This window comes from Gouania willdenowi, chromosome 3 (assembly GCF_900634775.1).
Source record: "Gouania willdenowi chromosome 3, fGouWil2.1, whole genome shotgun sequence".
NCBI classification, from domain to species: Eukaryota; Metazoa; Chordata; class Actinopteri; order Blenniiformes; family Gobiesocidae; genus Gouania; species Gouania willdenowi.
In genome coordinates this window covers 27,920,171-27,944,697 of record NC_041046.1, presented here as the reverse complement: position 1 = coordinate 27,944,697, position 24,527 = coordinate 27,920,171, and the positions used below count along the sequence as shown (strand labels likewise).

General features: G+C 39.7%; 1 protein-coding gene across 5 annotated transcripts; it reads left to right on the top strand.

Moving 5' to 3' along the window:
- Positions 1-1,376: 1,376 nt before the first annotated feature.
- On the top strand, positions 1,377-22,356 carry trim66 (tripartite motif containing 66). Of its 5 annotated transcripts, none has more exons than XM_028442305.1 (18): positions 1,377-1,489; positions 6,068-6,128; positions 6,207-6,420; positions 7,907-8,036; positions 8,291-8,407; positions 8,529-8,643; positions 8,924-9,070; positions 10,273-10,390; positions 12,682-13,391; positions 14,887-15,093; positions 16,977-17,106; positions 17,198-17,282; positions 17,375-17,558; positions 18,225-19,060; positions 19,171-19,288; positions 19,371-19,445; positions 21,004-21,156; positions 21,244-22,356. In XM_028442305.1, exons 1-18 carry the CDS (start codon positions 1,476-1,478, stop codon positions 21,478-21,480), a joined length of 3,651 nt encoding a protein of 1,216 aa, XP_028298106.1. In that variant the 5' UTR covers positions 1,377-1,475; the 3' UTR covers positions 21,481-22,356. The 5 variants fall into 5 exon arrangements, 4 of the variants coding, with proteins under 4 accessions (XP_028298106.1, XP_028298135.1, XP_028298115.1 ...); XM_028442314.1 differs by having other exon boundaries at positions 1,443-1,700; XM_028442325.1 differs by having other exon boundaries at positions 1,443-1,760.
- Positions 22,357-24,527: the final 2,171 nt, after the last annotated feature.

Genomic DNA, 24,527 nt, shown 5'->3' with positions numbered 1-24,527 from the left:
AGTCTATGAATATTCATCACGTTTTCCACTTCACAAGTTCAAGTGAAAGTCACATATTTTAGATGAACTACATATTTTAACACACTGATCAAAATGATGTGTTTGTCTGACCCACTTGTTCCTGTTTAGGGTTCCTATCTCCAACACTCAAAGGGTACTATAGGCGGGGGGTACACCCTGGACAGAGAGCCAGTCCATCACAGGGCAAAACATAGACAGACAGGCAACCAGTTAACCTAACACACATATTTTTTATGTAGGAGCAAACCAGAGTACAGCCACTGCATAATTGGGTGTTCAGTTAAAATGTAAAAACATTTTTTTGGGGGAAAAAAAATGTATTTAGAAATCTTCTCAAATGTTCTTAAAATCTGACATGTTCCTCCCCTGCAATCAATGGCACAATATTTTATCTATTTTGAACGTACGAATTAAAAAATTGATGAAAATGAATTAACAAATCTCAACAGAAATGTCTATGAAAAAAAAAATAATTCAATTTCAATATAATACATTTCATTCATTTGACAAGTGACAGGAAGAAGCCTATATGCTTGTCAAGTTTTACCCCCATTCTTCACCACTAACAACCGCAAAATCCAAGGAAGTAAACTAAAATGACAAAACACATAAATACTTCAATCGAGCTCTTGAGAAAAACAGAACTAAAACAAACAAAATGCACAGGCGCCATCAACATCTGTGACATTTACATGTTCCTTTTTATTTCTGTGCTTTTCAAAGATGTATCTTTTGTACATATTTTTTTTTTTTTTTTTTTTGAAGTGCATTATATTCATACTTGAATTGTTTCATCAAGATCATTCCACAAAACCACCCCACAAATATTAGTGGCATGTACAGTTCTAAGCTGTCTATGTGCATGATAACAATTATTATCATGATTGATTGATTTCATGATTGAGTTCAATGTACATTACATATACACATGACTCTTTTCAAGAGGAAGTAAACTTATAAGTTCCCACCCCTGTAATTGTCATAATTCATAACAGTGCACGGTTGCTTCCTTTCACAAAACAATGAACATAACAGATAAACAGTTTACGTGCAAGAAACATACATATGCACATACACATACTTTTTGTATACACATAAATATACAAAAAGATATGTTACTAACATTATTATTATTATACTAATTAATAAAAAAAAACATTATTATTATTATTATTATTATTAATAATAATAATAATATAATCGGTATTATTGTCATTATTAGCATTAGTGTCATATCATTTATTAATAATAATAACAATAATAATAATCGTCATTATTGTTGTTATTATTATTATTATTCATGACGTCATTACAATAAAACCCTACCAGAGCTCAGAGTCATACTGTTACCAGAGATCGTTTCTATAAAGTCTCACGATTAACTGCGAGAGTTGGGATCTCCAAAATGTTGTCCGGGCCACAGAGGGACGTCAGAGAGGATCAGGCTCTCACGGATGCTCAGTGTCAGGTAGAAAACCAGCTGATAGATGACTGTGGATGCTGTCTGTCTATCTATCTATATCTATATCTATATCTATCTCTATCTGCACACACTGTCGGACTGGGAGAGTTTTTCTTCCACTCCGCTCCGTTTCCTCTGACATCCTGAGTCTGACGCACTCTTGTTTTACCTGATCGACCGCTTCGATCCAGCCGTAGTGGCGTCACCGTGGCTCCAGGTACGGTTTGATGATGATGATGATGATGATGCTGTGTTTTAACTGACCGCGTGCAGACTAGTAAGTGTCCGCGTGCTGTGGGTCGTGATTTTGTTTTCAGAGATGTCATGTGCTGGATGCAGGAGAGGATGATGATGATGATGATGATGATGATGATGGTGATGATGCAGAGGCTCTGCCATGAGTGACACGCACTGTTTATTAACTGCTGTGAGACAATCACTAGTATGTGCACTACTTTTTAAACCTAAACTGACCTGATCAAACTTAAATGTTAAGTCCTGAGCCAGTGTTTCTCAAATGGGGGTACGCGTGGCACTACAGGGGGTACTAGAGAGAGATGAACATTAACAAGCGTCAATCTTGGTCCCAACCCAGGTGTGATTTGACCGGAAATGATAAAAACTATAGAAATACATTTATTCAAGAGCCACTAAATAGTGTTTTTCAACCTTGGGGTCGGGATCCCATGTGGGGTCGCCTGGAGTTTAAATGGGGTCGCCTGAAATTTCAGAAAAAAAATTATATAGAAATGTTTTTTTAATTATTATTCTTTAAAAATAATAATAATAATAATAATAATAATAATAATAATAATAATAAAACAGTTTTTTACAACTGCATGTCTATACTTTTTCACTTTGTGAATCTAGTTCAACTAAAATGCAGTAAAAAATAATTAATATTAAGATATATATACATACAGTATACTGTATATCTGAGCTTAACCATGATCAAAAACTAATTCCAGAAAAAAATGTCTTTGGGGTCGCCAGAAATTCTGTCAAAATGGGGTCACGATCCAATAAAGATTGTAAACCACTGCACAATGTAGTGTTTATTTCCACTTATTTGCAAAATGAGATTCTTTAAAATGTGTTATCACTCTTTCATTCCATCATTGTGCTCTATAGTGGTTTTTAAATAGTTTTCTAAGCAAAATGTTGTAGTCAGACTAAAGGGGGTACAGTACTGGGATTCAGAAATAAGACAAAGGGGTGAAAGTTTGAGAACCACTGGTATAATATGTAGTAGGCAAACAATTAACAAATGCCGATCTAGAAATATTTGAGTACAAAAAAGAAAAGAAACTTAAAAATCATCAAATTAAAATTTTGAAAAGAAAACGAGAACCCAATCGATTAACCAGTGTGGCTGATTTTATCTATCGCTGATCAGTCAATGGCCTCGTTTTTGGTTCAGGCTCTAATATATAACTGATATATTCACTTTTTTCTGCGTGGAGCTTCTGTAGCTCTGTTTGGTGTTTTCTGCTTCATAAGATGCTACTTTTGTAATGATTTATTTCAATGCCATCAAACAGCATCATAAAAATAATCAGGACTGGGCTAGTTGTAGTATTTCTAACAAAGTTTCATTTTTTTCTTCATTGTTTCTCAAGTTGTGACACAAAAAATAAGGTGTTGCTTGCTGGAAACTCTGTTGGTTGGTACTAACATCAATAAATCTTTGTTATTGGGTTCAGGAGAGTCCACAGAGTTATTTTGTATGAACTGGTCACAGAGTTATTTTGTATGAACTGGTCACAGAGTTATTTTGTATGAACTGGTCCTGTCAATGTGTAATTTAAGTCGGTGGGCCGTTTACTGTGTATCAAATTATTCTCTATATTCTGTATCTTGGGGTCAGGAACTACATTAGTGTGAGGGCTAAAATATCTCCAGAAAATATATTTTTAATTTATCATCTTACATGAGGTTATAAGGTAAACCAGGGGTGTCCTGGATATCGATCCGATATCAGCCAGAAAATGAATATCCAATTTTATTGGACTGCATCTAAAATCTCCGATATATATTATATTATATTTATTCAGTTGTACAATACTGTAGATATTATGTTGAAGGTTAAAATGTATGTAACCAATTGGTTAATAATAAATGGGTCAGTTTTTCTCATCCCTATACTGTTGTTGACTATTGTTCTCTGGTTGAGTAACATCACTTAATCAAACCTTTTCAAACATTCCACACTACAAAATAAGTAATAAAAGTATCTATGATTCGTGCTGATATCGTATCGGATCAATATCGGTATCGGCCAACACGCAAAGCTGCAATAACGGTATCGTATTGGAAGTGAAAAAGTTGTATCAGGACTTCCCTAAAGTAAACTAAATTAGGACTGGCAGGCATATTTATTAACAAACAGATACACAATATCTGCCACTTTTGGCTTTTTCTCCTATAAGGGACAGCACGTGTGAGTGTGTTCTGTAGTGTGTCTGGGTTAGGACGCACTCAGCGATCCATCTAGCTGCTTCTCATGCTGTTCTGAGATGTAGTGAAAGCAGCGACTCCTAAAACAACTATTTAAATACTAAAAATAAGCTATAAAATAAAAACATATAGTCAAAATAGAAATCTCAATATATCTTGAATCTCGATAAATTGCCCAGGCCTACTTATAAGATTATCCTATCAGATTATCCTGTGGTCTGAGATGTGTTAAGAGTGAATTAGTCCTGATAATCAGCTCCTAGACGGGTCGGGGCTGACAATCGTAAACCTGTTCAATATTTACGACCTAAACTCCTCGTGTGTGGTGAAAGCCGACAACTCTCGTCTCATGACCCCACGATTCGTGACGTGGAACGCAGCGTAGCCTATCGAGAGGGTCAGGAGACAGGAAGACGTGATTGGTTAAAAACAAACGAACCGTCTTTTTTCATTGGTCAAAGTTATTACAGATTTACAGCTGCTACAGATGACAGATTTCCTTTGTTCCTTTTTCAGAACACGTAAGATCTAAATTTCTGTCAGGACATGAAGAAACCAAAAACTTAAAAAGTGTGTCTGGAGAAAATTACCTACCCCACCTTTAAATCTTTAAATTCAGTGCGAACCTGGCAGACGAAGCTCCGCTGGGTGAGACCCCACAACTTAAGTCAGAAGTTTGGAACCATCTTATTAATATTCAAGTAAAATTTGAAAGATCAATACTGAATCTAAATAGAATCATGTTTAATCAATTCAAAACCTTATTTATTGGCCATGGTAGCCAGTTTTATTGTCTACACTCATCTGAAGATGGGAAACAAGAGTGACATATATATATATATATACTGTATATATATATATATATACAATAACAGACGGCAGGATGGAGAGATACAGAGCAATTGATTTAACAATGCCTAATTTTTTGACACCATTAAAGTGTTTATATGAAATCACTTAAATATGTCTGCGATGGACTGGCGCTCTGTCCAGGGTGTACCCCCCGCCCAGCGCCCAATGAGAGCCGGGGATTGGCACCGGCAGACCCCCACGACCCTGAACAGGATAAAGTGGGTCTGAAAATGAATGAATTTCAATATGTATTTAAAGAATCATAGCATTTCATATGTTATTATTCTTTATATATATATATTAGTGGTTTAAAAAAAACTCAGAGACTTGAAATGGTCCCGCTTGTGTTTGACAGTAGAACAGAGAGGAGCCTCTCTGAGGAAAACCCTGACAATGAAATAAGATTTTCACAGTGGTTTAGGCTAATCCTTTGTGACCTCATCGCCCCAGTGTTAATAGATGTTACACTGGGAGAGAGCTTTCAAGGGAGAGATCACGGCGCAGGTTTCTAAAATTGTGACATCTCTTGAGATGGCATGTGTGTTTCATGCCAGCTTCATTTAGAAGTGCAGCGAAGCTGTGATGAGAGGTTTCAGTGTGAGGGATAAACACAGCTAAGGTACGAAGGAAGGAAATGGGCGGGTTGGAAATGCTGCAGAGAGACGGCGCTGCACTATGACTGACTAATTATATTTTAAATTGGGTCTTTGAGTGCACAATGGGGAATGGGATTGCACTGAGCTCCCCACTGAAACATCTAAGGATGGGAAAGTTGTGGGATTTGTAGGTCAGGCTGTGAGGGTTGTTGTCAGGCAGGCTGGTTCCCAGGTCCACGTGTAAGTGTGGTTCCACTCTGAGGTGCCATAGACTAGGTTTGGATTTGAAAAACACACCGTTAGCTGGTTTCTGTCCTCAGGTTTTGAATGGTGCGTGACTGTAAGATTTCACTCTCCTTATTGTGTACTTCCTGACCTTTCCTGTCCTTCTCCAATGTGAGGTTTACTTAGGGCTGGGCGATATATCGATATTCACGATATATCAAGTTTTCAATTTTGGTGATTATAGAAACTTACAATATTTCCTATATTGATGTACGTATTTTTTTTTTATAGCTTAATTTGTATCAAAATACTTGTTTTCGGAGTCGCTGCTTTCACTACTTCTCAGAACAGCATGAAAAGCACAGTTAGATGGATTTCTCAGTGCGTCCTAACCCAGACCTTCCCCTAAACAAGCCACACGACAGAATTTACTCACACGTGCTGTCCCTTATAGGAGAAAAAGCCAGTCTCTCCTCTCTGCTCCACCTCAGCATCCTTTCGCTACCATGGACAAGGTAAGGTGTCGCTGTCACTTCATTCAGAATTCCTTCTCATTCTTACAGAAACAAAAACCATTTCACTTCTTCTTTCAGAGCTGCTCGGAGTGCAAAGAGCCGACACTCGCTCAGAGTCTGTGCACACTCTGCAACAAGTGGTTGTGCTACCACTGCACAGATGTGCACCAGCACGTGAGAGCTCCCACTACTTCCCAGTATGCAGATCAGCACCAACAACAGAGAGCTGGTGCTTCACATTGTCCTGACCTTCACCAGACAGGCTCCAGCTCCCTCCCTCCCAGTAGCCAGGGTAACTAAAGCCCCTCCAATTCTTCCTTAAAGGCCTTGTTTTGTGTCTTGTGATGCTTCTGTAGAGAACGTTACCTGACATCAGCCAAAGATTGATAACAGCTCCTGTAGCGGCTGGTGCATTATTATACCTATCTTTAACACATGGCCCAGATTCTGATGCACTGGGATGATTTCATTTTTTGCTAATATTAGTGTGTTGCTATTTTAAGCCCCACCAGTCTGCCCAGAAGCTTTGTTGCCACCTGCTTTTTTTCCCCAGGCCTGCAAAGCACAAGTCATCAGATGATAATGAATGTTTTTATTGTGATACAGTGGAATTGCTGTTAGATTTTACAAATGCTGACAAACAGAAAGTGGTGAGTCCGATCAGGTTTGATGATGAGAATTCCATCACAAAGGGAAGATCATTCTTTGACTGTGTGTGTGTTTGTGTACACTTCGTGATTCCTTCAGACAGCACTTACACGTCGTCACCTCACATGTTGTTGACAAGTCTCACTGCAGCCTGAGCTTCTGTATTTACAGACTTTTGCCCACAGCACTGAGGGTTTAGTGGAAAACAGAATGTTGACCCTTGTTCTTCTCTGAAATGATCCAGATGATTAAAGTAAAGATTTAACTGATGTATATTAATCATAAATCACATGTTAGATTACTTACAGTGATTCATTACTGTCCCTAATATGTTACTATAGACTGGTTTGAAGGCCTTTAAACTAGTTGTAGAGGCCAGTAAAAAACAACAGCGACAACAACAATACAACAGAGACAATGACCTGCTGATCAATAACAATATGCTATCAGAGAAATGGAGATGTCCAGAGCTGTCCAGAGGAATCATGGTTTTAAGTTATGAATGAAGTTGTAGAAAAGGGATGTAAAGACTAGATTTGGAAAAGAGAAGATGGGTGATGAGTTTGGCCTCATGTGTGATAGGTTGAAAGTGTCATACACGTCAGACTATATAGTTACTTCCTGCCTTTGCTGATATCAAATTTGTTATAAATGACTTAAAACTAGAGCCCGACTGATAAATCGGTGCAGCTGATTAATGGGGCTGAGTTTAGCTATCACTGATTAATCGACATCGATCAATATCCCGGCTGATTAAATGGTAGGGCTTCAATGAGTAACTGATTTATTATATTATATATATAATATATATATCATTTCAATTTATTATTGTTTGTCTTTGAATCAAAATGTGGGTATTATAAGAATTTGCGTTCATGTACAGTACATAGCTTGTAAATATAAATGTTCTTTTTTTCTTAAATAGGAAATTATATCAGCTTTCGACTGATATATCGGTTATTGGCTTTTTAAGACCTCTAATGTCAGCCCCATAAATCTCATATCTACTACATTATAGTTCATAAAATCCACAATGACTGAGCATTTCTCATTTGGAAGATATTGGTTTGCTGCTGTGCTTCATTGAAGTGCCTGAGGCTGCTGTTTTTTTTGTGTCATTTGTTTTCCAGTACCAGGGTCGTACCCCTGCTCCCTCCTCATGTGCCACTCTCACAGACAGGAGCCCTTGGAGCTGTTTTGTGAGTCATGTGACCTTCTGTGCTGCAGCAGCTGTCACCTGTCCTCCCACAAAAACCACAGGTCAGTTCCCCGACACGCAGCACAAGGACACCGCAGAGAGTGGCTAAAACGCAGTGTCAAAAAAAAAAAAACTCCTGTGTCACTTCTATCAGCAGGATCTGCATAGACTAACCTTGGCTGCTCTGCTGCTTTGCTAAGTTATTCCTCTGTGTCTTCTGTGATAACACCGTTTGTACTCTGTGGAAACCAGTTTGATTTAGCTGTATTTATTCTGCCTGGTGGTGAGGACGTACTGGGCTCTCTGCTGTGTTCAGGGTGGTGCAGATTGAGAAGGCTCTGCAGGATCAACAGTGGTTGTTTGAGAGCCTGATGATGCAGGCGGATGAGAGGAGGGCTGCAGTGGAGAGCAATGCCAAACAAATAGAAGACAGGTTGGTTTCAACCTCATCTCAACCTAGATTTCTGCAACTTCTTCAGTCTCTTGATTCAGCAGCTTAAAATACAGCGTTTAAAGTGCAGCTTTCCTCCTTTCCTCCCTGTTTGTCTGCTCAGGCTACACGCAGTAAAGATTGCTCACAGGAAGGCAGAGAACCAGATTAAAATGGCAAAGATGATTGTGATGAACGAGCTTAACAAACGAGCCAACCTATTAATAGAGCAACTGGAGGTAATTACTTTCTCTTTCTTTCCCTCTTATCGTTCTGTAGACCGTGAAAACATCATGCAAAGAATCTTTAACTGCCTAATAAAAGCAGCCTCAAGTCAAGCAGACCAGAGCCTGTAATAATCTGTCAGCGATGGATAAACCAACACTTCAGGAAGCACAACAGTGAATCTCAAGAGTAGCTAATTAGTTCACAATCCAGCTGTTTTAAGATGTACCGTGTGTTTCCCTCTCGGTTATGTATTTTTTTTGGTGGGCGGGGTGGGATTTTTAATTGTTGCAGAAAATCTCTGAGGGCTTCCAGCAGCGCCTGGAGGACCAGCTGCAGGGGGCGATAGAGGCGTGTGGTCAGCTCGAGCACATTCAGAAGTTCATCACCTGGGTCACGACTGATCAGTGCAGAGGCCCTGTGCTCTTCAGCAGGGCACTGGTACGCTAACATGTCAGCTAGCAGCCACACGCACACGCACACACACACACACACACACACACACACACACACACACACACACACACACACACACACACACACACACACACACACACACACACACACACACACACACACACACACTCCTGTGAGGGAAGTTATAATTCATTTCATTGGGGAAGTGAAACAAGTGTGAACCTTCCTTTGATCTTCCCAGTAACAACCTCCTCTCTCTGCCTTCCTTATTCATATTTTAAGGCTGTTTTATTTGTATGAAACTGTGCACTGTAGCATGATGACAATCACATAGGGTCCATGCACTATAACCACTGGCCTATTCTACACTTTTATATTTCTGAGCTGTTGAATTTACAGCTCAATCTGAATCTCAATCCACTTTAGCAACTGTTAAATGTGGAGAACAATATATTATTCCACCATTCAGATGATCTGCTGTTCAGGGTCGGCAAACTTTGTAAAGTTTCAGTTTTTTTTGTGTGTTTCAGTCTAACAAAAAAAATTTCAAACTTAAATCACAATTAAAAAAAGACTGAAACAGGCAAAAGCAAAAATGCATATATGCCCGACATTAATCATAACATTTAAGTTACCTTTTTCAATAATACACACAAAAGTACATTTGAGTTGCCTTTTTTCAAATAATGCAAAAAATAAATAAATATGCACACATTTACTTTCTTTTATACAACATTTAACAAAGAACACAAACATATTTCTACTGCCTCAAATAACTCCCTAAAATACATTGACATTTTTTCTTTTTGAAAATAAATAGTGTGTCACTCATTTTATTATTTTTATCAAATTTATTTCATAAATTCATCCCTAGAACAAACAGACATCTTCATTTTACTTCTATTCTTGCTTTTGGTAAAATAAACATAAATTGATCTCTTAGGCTGTATTTACTGGTCTATAGTGAGAATTATTTTTGAACGCCTTCTGGAAGAGCATTTATTTTTGCTTTGTGTTATTATTTTACCTGTTTTATTTTATAGTAAACAATGTCTTTAAATTTCACGAGTTTTTGATGTGTGTGGTCATAATGTCCTGCTTTGTTTATCAATCTCACTGTTCTAAAGTCTGTTTCTCAGGAGGTCAGGGATGTGTTTTAGTACCGTTTTGTGCAGTGAATGCTGTGTTTTTCACATTTGAGATGTCACTAAACGCTCTACCTGCAGATCTCCCTGCACATGCAGCGTCTGCTCGAGGCTCCCGTTCACTCTGAGGCTTGGAGTCCAGTCAAGATTAAATTTAACTGGGACGCAAGTTACTGGACAAAGCAGATTTCCTCCTTAGGTGAAATCAAACCCTTTAAACAATTGATTATTGATTAAACATTGTTAAATTATTAAAGTACATTAGATACTTAACTCTTTAAAGTGTTTATAATGCATTTTTGCTGTATTACTCCCATTTCTGCATCAAATTTCAATGTGTTTTCTCCACATTTTTTTACACTTTCAAGACATGTTTGGCACTTATAAACCCTTTTCACCACCTTTTCACCTAATGTTACATATGTCGACCTAATATTGTCAATTTTAACCTCTTTTTACCATGTTTCATGTTTTTTTGGCCAATTTAACCACATTCACAATAGACGCATTTTGTGTGACGTATGCATACTAAATTAGGTGCATGCGCGCAGGCTCGGTGCAAAACAACCGAGAAGTTCCTCGCTGCAGACCGCGAAATGGGGCGGTGTCGGACTTAAAGGTGGGGTCAGACCAGTAACTTTCACGCAAGCGCCTCTAGTGCCCACAAGCGCTGCATCACTGTCACAAAAATCAACAGTCAGTCATGCCAGCCTCCCTTGTCTTTTGATTGTGTATGCAGACAGTAGTTGACCTGTAACTTTGGGATAAGGATTGGCTCTAAGGGCTGGGGTGCGAAGCAGGGCTGGGCTCGTGCCGCGGCTACAGTCTATGGGCTGGAGGAGCAGCCGCCACCGCCGCCGTCCTCTTCCCGCTCCTGGAGTTCCGGCACTCGGCCTTCCTCGCCGCGTCAGTGGCACTCCCCCCTTACTCCCTGGCCTCGCCGCAGTCACTGGGCCCCTTCGCCGAAGGTCGGCGCGGCAGACGGGTGACCCCACTGACGCCGGGTTGCCCGTCCCCTCTGACCTCCGGCGAAGGGGGCCGACAACAGCAGCGACGCCAGGGAGTCGGGGGGGGAAGCACCACCGATGCGGGCCGAGCACCAGGTCTCTGGCGGCTGCTCCTCCATCTCATAGACTGTAGCTGCGGCGCGAGCCCAGCCCTGAGAGCCAGTCCTTATCCCGAAGTTACGGATCTGACTTGCCGACTTCCTTTACTAAAGAATCCATGTTTAACTAAACTATCGCGGCGATTAGTGCACCATTAACCTAACACGATACCATATTGTGCTCTTTGGCTGTAAACAGAGGCTAACTCGTTTCAGATTCCCACAGCAATGGTGCTGGGTCGGGAAATGCCCCTATGTTGTGACGTCACGTGAGAGCTATATTAATTCAAGCCTGTGGTCACGTGACTGCTGTAAAGTGAAATGTTCTCCAGGCATTCTCCAGGTCACATGACCTGGTGAAAGAAGGTTCGTCTCCTCCAAACTTACATAGTCGGTATTTCACGCCCCGTTCGGAGCATTGATAATGTCATTTAAAATAACTCTTATGGGTTAACTCTTTAGCTCACAAAGTCCACGGTGTGCCTTTAAGGTGGCTGTATCCAATACCTGGACATGAACCTTTCCACTAACCTCAACCACTACTGCCTCTACTATTCTGGCAAATTTGCAATACTTACCTTTCTTTTTTACTAAGCCTCACCCCATCCGCTACCGCCTCCACTTATCTGGCAAATTATAGTACAGCAGCCCGCCGACCTGCCCGTTCATGACAAGTAGTTATAAGCATCTAGAGACTTGTATGCTTTTAGGTTTTCTTTTATATATACACTGGGTTTTTCAATCAGATATGTAAAAATGTTTGGCCATTGAACATCATGCCAGGAGCGCAGATCGGATGACCACTCGTTTTCTAGAATGCTGCATGGGTCCCGCAATCGTTCACCTGTATTTAGTGAATTTCCTTAAATAAGCGGCCGCGTCCTCAGGTGACAAGAATTCTACATACTTTGAACTATTTTTGAGCCTTAACAGCGGTTCATTCATTGCCATTTTTAAATTTTTCATGCGTCATATTTAAAAAACATGGTTTCTGCACCGAGTATGTCCACGCATGTCAGTCACATGTCTCATGTTTGTCCACATTGAAATGGGTCTATTGCATGCCCATTATTTGCAAGTGTAAACTAATTGTTCCTACTTATGTTCCAGTATTGGCACTTTGAACCCTTTTTGTCACTTTTTCTGGTCACTCTAATTTGCAACTTTTAACCAATTTCTGTGGTTTTTAATCCCATTTCACCACCTTTTCCACCATATTTGGTCACTTTTAACCCATTTTGTTTTGATTAAAACAAGGATTTACATCTTTAAGATGACTATACACTATGGCACAAACACTAATACACTTCCTGGATAGCAAAGTGTGTATCTTGATGATATCTTGAGTTTTTATTTTATTTCTTTTACCTCTCGTTGTTCTGCAGGCCAGCTTAATGTGGAGGGAGGAAGCTGTTCTTATCCTCCAGGCCTGCCTTGCTCCAGTATTCTGAGGCCTCAGCCCATCACATGCTTGGCTCTTCCCTCTATGTTTCACAGAAGCAGAGAAACAAGTTGTGGGTACCAGGCCTGCTGCGAGCCCCAAATATGTTGCCTTCACAGTCTCTCATCTCAGCAAGCCTTACCCAGTCTGGACAAACCCACAGTTTATACCTCCAGCTGTGTCCCACCTGCTCTTTTTCCGGCTTCATTGCAACAAAGCCAACAACTCCAGAGAAGCTGGGACCTGGAGGGCTCTGGGCCCCGTCCCGTCTCTACATCATCTCTCTCAACCAATGGATACAACCAACTAAGCTACAGCCAAGCTGATGCATCTTACTCTCAAGCGTCTAAATCTCTTGTCTCTCACCACCAACACCAGAATGAAGTGTTTTCTGACAGCCAGGCTCAGCAATGTGTGGACCCAGCCCGTTCAAACCAGAGGGCTCTTACCAACATCGCTTCACAGCAGGAAGTCCATCCTCCACCTGTGGATAGAGATGTAGTGGCTGAGGAGAGCTGGGAGGAGAGATGCAGACGGGAGGAGGAATGTAGAGGAGAAAACACTTCAACACATCTACAGTTAGAAGGAGCTGCCGCCTCAGAGCATCAGAGGAGCAGAGCTGTACTGGCCCCTGGGGACCACAGGGATGGCAGGGTGAGAGAAGGAGCCAGCTTTGGCTGACATAGCACACAAACTGCACACAAATAGGGTGTTGACTTTCATCATATATATTTTCAGATACAAATACATGGTTGCTTTTACTAAATTTAGAAAACTACCTGCTGAGGTCTGCCTTTGAACTGTTTGTTTTATCTTTAACGTACCAAAGAATTCAAATAGCTTATAAATATCATTGACTGTCCTTTTTAGTTAAAGAGAACATTCCTTTAAAGGTATGTAATCCGTAGATTATTTTCAAACATTGTGACCGTAATAGCAAATTGGTCTTTTTTTTTTGTAATTTTAATATCAGAGAAGGATCTTTTTGTTCCTCTCCCAAGCAGTTTAGCAACGCGTCCCTGGTTTTGAACATGTTTCTAACATAAACCACTTATGCTGCCTTTCCACAACATAAAGAATCAACCCATTTCAACTAAAACATAAAAGTTCAAACATTGATTTCACAAAGTTCGTTGATAATTTATAACGAATTGAATTTTTTTTTAATTAGATAATTGTGTTTCAGAAATAAACATGTCAGATTTAAGCTTGTCCAGTTTTATTATATTTATTTTTGTAACTAAAAGCTATTACTTCTCTAACGTGATGACCAGCTAAAATAAACAGATGGTGCACCTGAGCCTGCCTTCATTAAAGAAATATAAATAGAGAACAAAGAGCAGTTAAAGACGAGCAGTTCAGTGCAATTTAAAATTCACAAGAAAAGTGATCATAACACAGAGATTTTAGCACCTTATTAACACGGTGTTTTTTCTACATTTTACAAGTCACATCAAAGTGATATGAAGCCACTCAGGGCACAGCCAGTTAACCTGTCATTAATGAGACACAGAGGGAACAGTAAGAGCTGCCAGTTTAATTCCAGCTCTGGTTTGCTCCTCCCCATCATCATTTCCAGAAAGAAGGATTAGAGTCTATTTTGCTCCATGATTTGAATTCTGCTTTCCTCTCCTGTGGGGAAAAGGTAAAGGTTTTAATCGCATGATCCTCAGGAGCCTGTTCTCAGTATGGCCTGAATATATGATGGTATGCCAAAAACAACAGTGAAGGAATATGAAAATTTAAAAAGAAAAAAAAGTGCTGTTGAAATCCATAAGTCCCTTGGCTTTCGTCAGCTAAAGAAAAAGCTAAGGTGTGTAACCGATTTGTTGGATGTTTTATTGGCAATATAGGAGAATGCAACTAATTTGCACTTCATGGCTAATCAACGAGTCTCTGATGTTATATTTACATGATAAAACAGTGCTTCCCTATCCTTTTATTATTCTTTCTATTGAAGTATTCAATGCACCATTTTCACGTTGCCCATTTTTGTGTTCATTGGGTGAATGCTCGTGTAACACTCGAGTCCAACATGCTCATCATCCCCCATGTATCTCCTTTCACTTGCTAATGGGAGGAACAGGTGCACCCATGAACGTGATGTAGCATGAAGCCCCTGCAAAGCTTTTCCCTTTCTCGCTGACAGAGATCCACATCCCTGGAGGTGTCGCTGACAGCTCACGAGTGTGCATCAGATGTGCAGAGCTGCCGGCTCAGCCTCAGTTCAGTGTGCGCCAGGAGGGATAGACGATCCCAGAGCATCCCAACAGAGCTGGCAGCACCTCGTGCCAGCACTCTAAACGAGAGGCCCACAAGATGCACTCCCAGCCCAGAGGCAGGCACTGCAGATAAGGTAACCCTGCATCTGAATATAATTACTCCTGTGGAGGAGGCCAGGCTGTGCCGTTAGGGAAAAGCAAAGCAAGCCAATAAGATGTGCACTTTGCAAAAAAACACTTCTGGCTCTTCACTGATACAGTAATAACAACACTTATCTCTAGTCTGACAGAATTTAAAAAATGTTTCTGTTAAACTACCTCTCAGTTGAGTATCAAATTCAACGTGAGTAAACTGACAACAGACGAGTAGGAACTTGACACTAGAATCTCTTCAAAAACTGTTGAAGATCTTCTCAAGGTGTTAAGGTCTTTGTCACTCATGTGGGGGGAAAACGGTAGATGTAAGTTTGATATATGACATGAGAGCAGAGGGACAGTTTAGAGCTGTTGGACCTTCAGAAAGAGACATTTGGAGGTGGAACCATGATACCTGTATATAGATGGAGAGATTTCTGAAGAAATATTTCTATTGATGGGAAAGATTCTCACAAATCTGAAATGCTAGAAGGACATATAGAAGTCAGCTTTGTTATATGTAAAGCTCATTGTATATAAATAGTGTTTTTTGATGTCTAAGCGCAGTGGTCACTCACCAACATGGTGCCTGTGGGCAACAGGTAGCCTGCATGGACCAATGAGCTTTGTCTAAAATCTGATCTATTTGCCAGGCTTTAAACTTACAGAGATAAATACAGGTGACAGATGTAGTCAGATCTTTAATAGAGTACATGCTGCACTTGATATGTTTTCAAAAATAAATTAACCATCGTTAAATGTTTATTTTCACTGAGACATTGAGGAAATTTGATTTAAGTTTTGAAGATAAAATTTTGTTAAAGAAGCTACAGATTGTGGTAAGATGTGTTTTTAAAAAGTGGATTTGTCTAAAATATTACAAAATTGTTAAATTGTACAAATTTTACATGTGTTACGATTAGTTAACAAGGTGTTAGTTAGTGGCTAGTACCGTAATTAGGAACATAAAGATTTCCTATGAAATGTAATGAAAATGAAACCATTGCATGAATTAAGAAAAAAAGCATTGCATGTTGAAACATTTTTTACCTTTTTAAGTTACTGTTAGTTTTCCTTATTATTAATTATTATATACGTTTTTGTATTTAAGAAGTGTATATCAAACCGGTACCTCTTCGGATTATTCAGTACCTTTGGAATAGCTCACATTCTCAGAACGGTTGGTGATCTCTGTCTCAGTGGCTAAAAAAGGTGAGATTTAACTATTAGTAGTGGTTGTGTTCCCATCTTTTCTGTTTAGTGTACTGCTTCAACTTCTTTTTAAACCCTTTTTTTTCTTTGTGTACTTTTTGTCTGCAGGCTCCTTACACTTCCTCATGTGTATATGAAAACAAAAACTGTATCAAGGCTATTTGGGTTCCTTATCCATTTCATTTGCATTTCCTTTTATTCTTTAAAAAAAAAAGAAGTTTTTTTCCTGTGTTTTCCTCGGTTTGTAATCATTATGAAATTTGACATACTTTTGAGTTTCATTTGGATCACATCTGGATTGCGCAATTCATTGTGATTTTTAAAAAAGAAAATGGGTTTGCCCATACATTTAGACCCAAGTTGTGAATGACCATGGTAACATGATCACTGATTAATGTTTTTTTTTATTGTGGCCTTATAGAGTCATACCACATCATACTGTTATAAGTAATTACATTTAAAAAAAGAAACAAAGAAGTAAAAGTTTCTTGTCAAGGACACCGAGGGTAAACCTTGAACCTTGACCGAGACTAATCTTGTTCTGGGACATTAATCCTAGTTTCCCCTGCTTGAAATATCTGCCTGTTTTTGTAGAAACCAACGGTTTTTCTGGTCAATGTTGAACCTTAACATGAATGAAAAGCTTTACATTGAATTTGACTGTTTTTAGTGTGACATTTTGGACCAAAGACAGAGACGAGCTTCAGACGGAGTTCTTTGTGTTGTCAAAGAAAAGTCATTGAACACGGCCCTTTCTAGAGGACACAGATCTCCATTACAAGCCTACAAGTTAGAGCCAGGTGCACATAATAACTACACAGAGATGTTTCTTTTATGATTTGCAAAATAACTGAAAGTCAAGCTCATGGTATCATGTTCATCTTGTCTCAGATCATCCTGTCATATGGAACAGTAAAATGACCGTTCATGAATCCCAGGAGAAGTGCCGGAAAGCTTCAAGAAACTGCCAAATCAGGTGATTACTGTCAAACAAAACAAATATCTTGGCATAAGCCCTGAATGTGAAAAGCCATTTACTCGTTCGTTGTTTGCTTCTTTTGAACGTAGCAATAAAGCTCAAAAGGACTCAGAAAGGGCCAAGGTCCCAGTGGTTTGCTTAGAGCGCCTGAAAATACTGGTTTCTCAGCTTCCGTCACATGGTCGTCGAACGAGTGACCCACTACCCACCAGTGGGAAGTTAGAGAGCGACGCTTTCCCTCAGCAGAGAACCTGGGACAGTACCACATCTAATGTATGGCTGCTACGTGTTTAAACACTTTATCATCACAATTACTTTAAAATGTACGGAAGCTTATTGCATTCACTGAAGAAAAAAAATACTTTGTTTTTATGAATTGATGAGATTAAAAAATAGTAAATAAAATAATTGGCTGTTTTTTTCTGTTTTTATAGGAAATGTTTTTTGTTATTTTTCTGAATTTATGAGAAGTTTTTATAGGAAATAATTTTAGTTTCTGAAGTGATGAGATAAAAATAAGTGAATGGAAAAAAAAAAACTGTATTTTTCTGTTTTTATAGGAAATTATTTTCATTTTTCTGAATTGATGAGATAAGTTTTAAAATAGGAAATTCAGAAAAAACTAAAAATATTTCCAAGAAAAACATATCTCATTAATTCAGAAAAACCGAAAAACATTTCCTATAAAAATAGTAAAAACAGGGCAAAATGTTTTATGTACTTATTTTCTTTAGTGAATGCATAAATATGCAAATTGGAAACCTTTAGTTTCACTTCTCTTTTCATCTGAGGGTAATTGTGAATATTTTAAATGTATTGCATATTTTTGTAAATAGATTGCATATACTGTATGTCACAACTAAAGACTGCAGTATATGATTGTCATTGTTATTAATGAGCTATAATTTTAATAATAGTGATTCTTCTCTTTAATTTTAGAGCACAGCTAGAGGCACTGAGAGCAGGGAGACCACCTGCTCCTTCGCAACATCCTCATACGGAGAGCATCAACCGTGTGATCAACCTATACTTGCACCTGAAAGCGTCTTTGACCATCACATCAGTCGAGTCATTAACAGTTCCCATAAAGCATCCATGCTGCCCTCCGCTGACACTAACTATGTGCCACAGAACCACCCTGAATTGGACGTGGACTCTGACTTTAACCCCAGGTCCATCACAGAGGACGGTGACGATTCTCAGCTCAACCCTCAGCTAGAGTCTGATACATCAGCAGACTGTGAGTTCAACACATTATCTTCATCAGAGGTGGAGTTTGAACATATGACTGAAAAGACATCAGCAGCTACAAGAGATTCTGAGCCGAGTCTTGAATATGAAGCAGAGCCAGAATCGGATGCTGCGGGAGCCTCTGAGGATGGACAGGAGATAGATGTCAGTGCAGAATCAGCTGAGTCAGATATCCATCCTCAACATGATCCTGGTTTCCAAAACAGGAGTGACTCTGAGGCTGCGTCTGACCACCATCCTGGCTCTCAGAGCTCCTCTGTGGAGTCTGACCTTGATGCAGAATCAGAACTGGAACCAACAACAGACGAGCCTCAGCCCCTTCGTTCTGACCTAGAGGACGAGACCCAGGTTGGTCCTGCTCAGAGGCCGATTCTGATTGCCAACCCTGAGCAGGACAGTGCAGAGATGGAGAGTGAGGACTTCTGTGCTGTGTGTCTGATTGGAGGAGACCTGCTGTGCTGTGACCACTGTCCAAAGGTCTTCCACCTGTCCTGCCATATCCCTCCTCTTTTGAGCTTTCCCTCGTAAGCCTCTCAAGCTGTAACCTAACATTTCTGTCTTCAATAACAACCTCTCTCCTTCATCTTAACATGTGCATTTGAAGATGTCTTAGTTATCAATGCTTTTCTACCAGAGGTGACTGGGTATGCAGCTTGTGCGGTGATGCCGAGAAGCCAGAGTACAGATGTGAGAAGGAGAGAAAGAGTAAAGAGCAAGCATCAGTGCATGAACTGTCTGCCTGTGACCAGAGAGTAAGTCATTGAATCTGCAGCAATTACTGTAATTCAGAGCTGATGGTGTATAATGTTTCTGTTCTTGGTTCCCCGACTGCAGAAATGTGAGCGACTGACTCTTCTGATCCTCTGTAACATCCTGAGTGCTCCTTTCCACGAGCCCGTCAGTCCACTTGTGAGCCATCAGCATGTTTCTGACAGTCCACTCACTCAGTAAAGGCCAACTCACATTCACAACATCATCTCATTTGCATTAAGCAAATGGCAACAGTGAGCGTTTCACCTTGGTTGCAACACACAAACAGACTTTGATCTACTATGTTTATCACAGTTTGGAGCTTAGGTTTCTTCAGAGCTGCATTGAAAGCATTTTCTTTCTCATCAATAATTCACCAAGCTGATTCTCCTTTAAATAATTTGTGCACTGCATTGTTTGGAGTTTGGTTTGCATCAGTTCACATGCCTTGGTATATTGGTGCCTTTCAATAAGCAATTAGCTTACATCAATGTGCGTGTGTGACGTGTGCGTGTGTGTATTAGTGCTATTGTCTGTAATGTTATTGTACAGCAATGAAAGTTGCCAGGTCAGAAATATCCTTAACTTTGCCTTATGTCACTAAACCTCCTGCTTTGTTTTGTTGTTTGAGCAGATCTACTACTTCCTAAAATTATGGAAACAACTTCCTGTGTGAGAAACAGAAGAAAAACAAGTTTCCATTGACAAAATTGATATGCCAACCTAACCCTCAATCGTTTGACATAGATTTGAAAGCCACCATGTTTACAACTACTTCCATATCTAGCCGTTCACAGCGAGAGCATCAAAGAGGCTTTCCTAGATCTCAACTCTTCTCTAAATGAATTAGACTGAATTAGAAATGAATTAAACAGTATGTTTTCCCTAACAGAATACTAATCTATATGTGTTAGATTATCCTCTCACTAATGGCTACTTCTGTTATCTGACAGGAAGTGGTTCCCATAATCACATGCACTGTAAAGCAGTGGTCCCTAACCTTTTGCAAGCATGTATGTCTGTATCTGTTGTATGTTCCCAACGTTTTTCGCGTCCTGACCCCATTTTGATTTCACAAATGTCCGGCGACCCCAGAGACATTTTTTTTATAGAATTAGTTCTCAATCATGTTTATTAAAGTGTGTTACAAATACAGAGTAGCCAGAAATAGTGCACAAAATGCAGTGACAAAATGCACCACCTTAGATATTTATTGTGTGTGAAGTGTATTTGAAAATGAATAAAACAAAAAAAAAAATAAAAAAATTTAAAAATGGAATTTGAATCCCTTTTTTTTAACAATTATTAGACATTTCGGGCGACCCACATGGGGTCCCGACCCCAAGGTTGAAAAACATTGGTCTAGGGTAATAGATTTTAGTCATCATTGGTACTTTACTTAACGGCAAGGCATATTATCACACCATTGCTTTGCTAACCATTTGAAACACTGAAGAAAGACCAGGTAGTTATGCATGAATTACAGTTTTTGGTTAAATATTTAAGCTGGTTGGATAGAATAATGGTCTAAAATCCATCCATCCATCCATCTTCAAACCCGCTAATTCCAGTTCATCAGGGTCGCGGGGGTCTGCCGATGCCAATTTCCGGCTCTCATTGGGCTCTGGGCGGGGGTACACCCTGGACAGGGCGCCAGTCCATCGCAGGGCGAATGGTTTATAATATATATGTATATATATATTTTTTTTTTATTCAGGCACGTCATTATTACCAGATCATCAAGAGACCAATGGACCTATCAGTCATCAGAGCCCGGCTCTCTAAAGGGAACAGTCGACATTACAACTCTCCAGATCAGTTTGTTTCTGACGTCTATCTCATGTTTCGAAACTGTGCAAAGTTCAACTATGTGAGTTTAAGCATTCTTTTTTAAAACCTTAGTAAATGTAAAACAATATGATAATAATACAGTATCGTCTTTCCTTTGTGACTGCAGCCTGACTCTGAGGTGGCCCACGCTGGACGCAGTCTGGAGCAGTTTTTTTCCTCCAAGCTGAAAGAGGTTTACCCAAACCGAGTTTTCCCACCAGCGGAGGCGGATTCTGACAGCGATGAGTATGATGAGGCCTATAGGATGTCAGAGGCTGGCTTCCTTTGGCCAGAGCAGGGGGAGCAATGCCACAGAAAAAGGAAAAGGAGACAGTCTCTAAAGTCGAGGAGACATCACTTCTAACCAGAGAGGGAACAAACATGTTGTTTTGGTGTTAGTCCAGGCTATTTTTATTTGGCATCCTGAGGGAGTGCAGCTCAGCTTCCACTTTGTGAGCTAAAGTTAGTCCTGTAATGGTCAACTGTAGGATGATGATGATGATGATACTCCAAGGCAGCTGAACTGCATGAAGCACCAATTTGAGCTGATACATTCACTTTATCCTCATACTTTGGTCCAATCCCTATGTCCACACTCACACACTCACTGTCTTGAGCCCTGAGCCCTCAGGAACTTCACTGACGTCACCTGGAAAGTGATGGAGTGTGTGAGGGGTTGAAACTCTAGAAATAGAAATGGGACAGTCCTTTGTTTTTTGTTGACAGCAATACATAACACTCCTTATGTTTGTAGCTTTGGGACTTAGAACACTCACACACACACACTTCTTTATGACTTGTTTACAGTCTATCTGTATATTACATGGCCAATGAATTATAAACTCACAAGTCAAATATGAAAGCTGAATACTCGCTCAAAATTTTGAGCCGAGTTATTTCTGTGTCCAGTAAATAGATGTAGTTAGTTTTGTTTTGTTTTCAGCTGAAAAAAATGTTAGTGTTCGCTGTTTAGTCCCTGTTTATTAACAAAAGGGGGTCAACATTAAACATCTACACCCACAAATGGCAAAAAATAGAAATGAAACTACAGAGTAAGGCCATTCAATCGTCACATTAGCATGTAAGGCATAGTACCACATGACTATACAAAATCTATAATTACACAAATATAAAGCTGATATCCGGAGTTTCTGAGAAACGTCTCGATGTCCCGCCCTCAACAGCTCCACTTCCTCCCCCCGCCTCTGCCAATCTACCAGAAGCCACGCCTCTACTTTTCTGCATGCGCATCACGGGACAAAACAAGGTCACATTGGGTCACATTGATATAGGTGTATGGGTCAGGTAAGAGCCAAAATCATCTGTTTGCTGTTGTGACGCGCGGCCTTGTTTCCGTGCACAGTTCCGCATTCACTTTGATTGACACTCTCAAAAACATTTGTATATACAGGTAAAAGCCAGTGAATTAGAATATTTAGAAAAAACTTGATTTATTTCAGTAATTGCATTCAAAAGGTGTAACTTGTACATTATATTTATTCATTGCACACAGACTGATGCATTCAAATGTTTATTTCATTTAATTTTGATGATTTGAAGTGGCAACAAATGAAAATCCAAAATTCCGTGTGTCACAAAATTAGAATATTACTTAAGGCTGATACAAAAAAGGGATTTTTAGAAATGTTGGCCAACTGAAAAGTATGAAAATGAAAAATATGAGCATGTACAATACTCAATACTTGGTTGGAGCTCCTTTTGCCTCAATTACTGCGTTAATGCGGCGTGGCATGGAGTCCATGAGTTTCTGGCACTGCTTGGGTGTTATGAGAGCTCAGGTTGCCCTGATAGTGGCCTTCAACTCCTCTGCGTTTTTGGGTCTGGCATTCTGCATCTTCCTTTTCACAATACCCCACAGATTTTCTATGGGGCTAAGGTCAGGGGAGTTGGCTGGCCAATTTAGAACAGAAATACCATGGTCCGTAAACCAGGCACGGGTAGATTTTGCGCTGTGTGCAGGCGCCAAGTCCTGTTGGAACTTGAAATCTCCATCTCCATAGAGCAGGTCAGCAGCAGGAAGCATGAAGTGCTCTAAAACTTGCTGGTATACGGCTGCGTTGACCCTGGATCTCAGGAAACAGAGTGGACCGACACCAGCAGATGACATGGCACCCCAAACCATCACTGATGGTGGAAACTTTACACTAGACTTCAGGCAACGTGGATCCTGTGCCTCTCCTGTCCTCCTCCAGACTCTGGGACCTCGATTTCCAAAGGAAATGCAAAATTTGCTTTCGTCAGAAAACATGACTTTGGACCACTCAGCAGCAGTCCAGCTCTTTTTTTCCTTAGCCCAGGTGAGACGCTTTTCGCGCTGTTTCTTGGTCAACAGTGGCTTGACACGAGGTATGCGGCAGTTGAAACCCATGTCTTTCAAGCGTCTCTTGGTGGTGGATCTTGAAGCACTGACTCCAGCAGCTGTCCACTCCTTGTGAATCTCCCCCACATTCTTGAATGGGTTTTTTTTCACAATCCTGACCAGGGCGCGGTGATCCCTATTGCTTGTACACTTTTTCTGACCACAGTTGTTCCTTCCCTTTGCCTCTCCATTAATGTGTTTGGACACAGAGCTCTGAGAACAGCCAGCCTCTTCAGCAATAACCTTTTGTGTCTTTCCCTCCTTGTGCAATGTGTCGATGGTCGCCTTTTGGACAGCTGAGTATTGTACATGCTCATATTTTTCATTTTCATACTTTTCAGTTGGCCAACATTTCTAAAAATCCCTTTTTTGTATCAGCCTTAAGTAATATTCTAATTTTGTGACACACGGAATTTTGGATTTTCATTTGTTGCCACTTCAAATCATCAAAATTAAATGAAATAAACATTTGAATGCATCAGTCTGTGTGCAATGAATAAATATAATGTACAAGTTACACCTTTTGAATGCAATTACTGAAATAAATCAAGTTTTTCTAAATATTCTAATTCACTGGCTTTTACCTGTATACAGTACATTAATGAATATGAATGAGCACCGGCAGTAGACCATAGTTAGGTATTTTTATGAATTTCAAAAGAATCATACATAAACAGATTTCTCAGAAACTCCGGATATCAGCTTTAAGCATATATACATAGATTTACACCTTTTTCTTGGTTTCTTTTAAAACACTAAAGACTTGGACATATTTCCACATAAATTGTCAATATAATCTCCTGTATCATGTTGGAGCGACAAAGACTCACCTTTAACTGCAACAACAGGTGGATTTCTCTTATTTCTTTATTTCTTTTTGCAATTTGCTTTTGTGTATATGAAATTTTACCATCATTATCACTATGTCAAAATGTTTTTGTTTACTAAATTGTTGGTTTCACATCACTTTTAAAGTGGTAGCCAGCTGGTTTCCCAGGAGATTCCTGCCATACATCACAATGCAATGACCT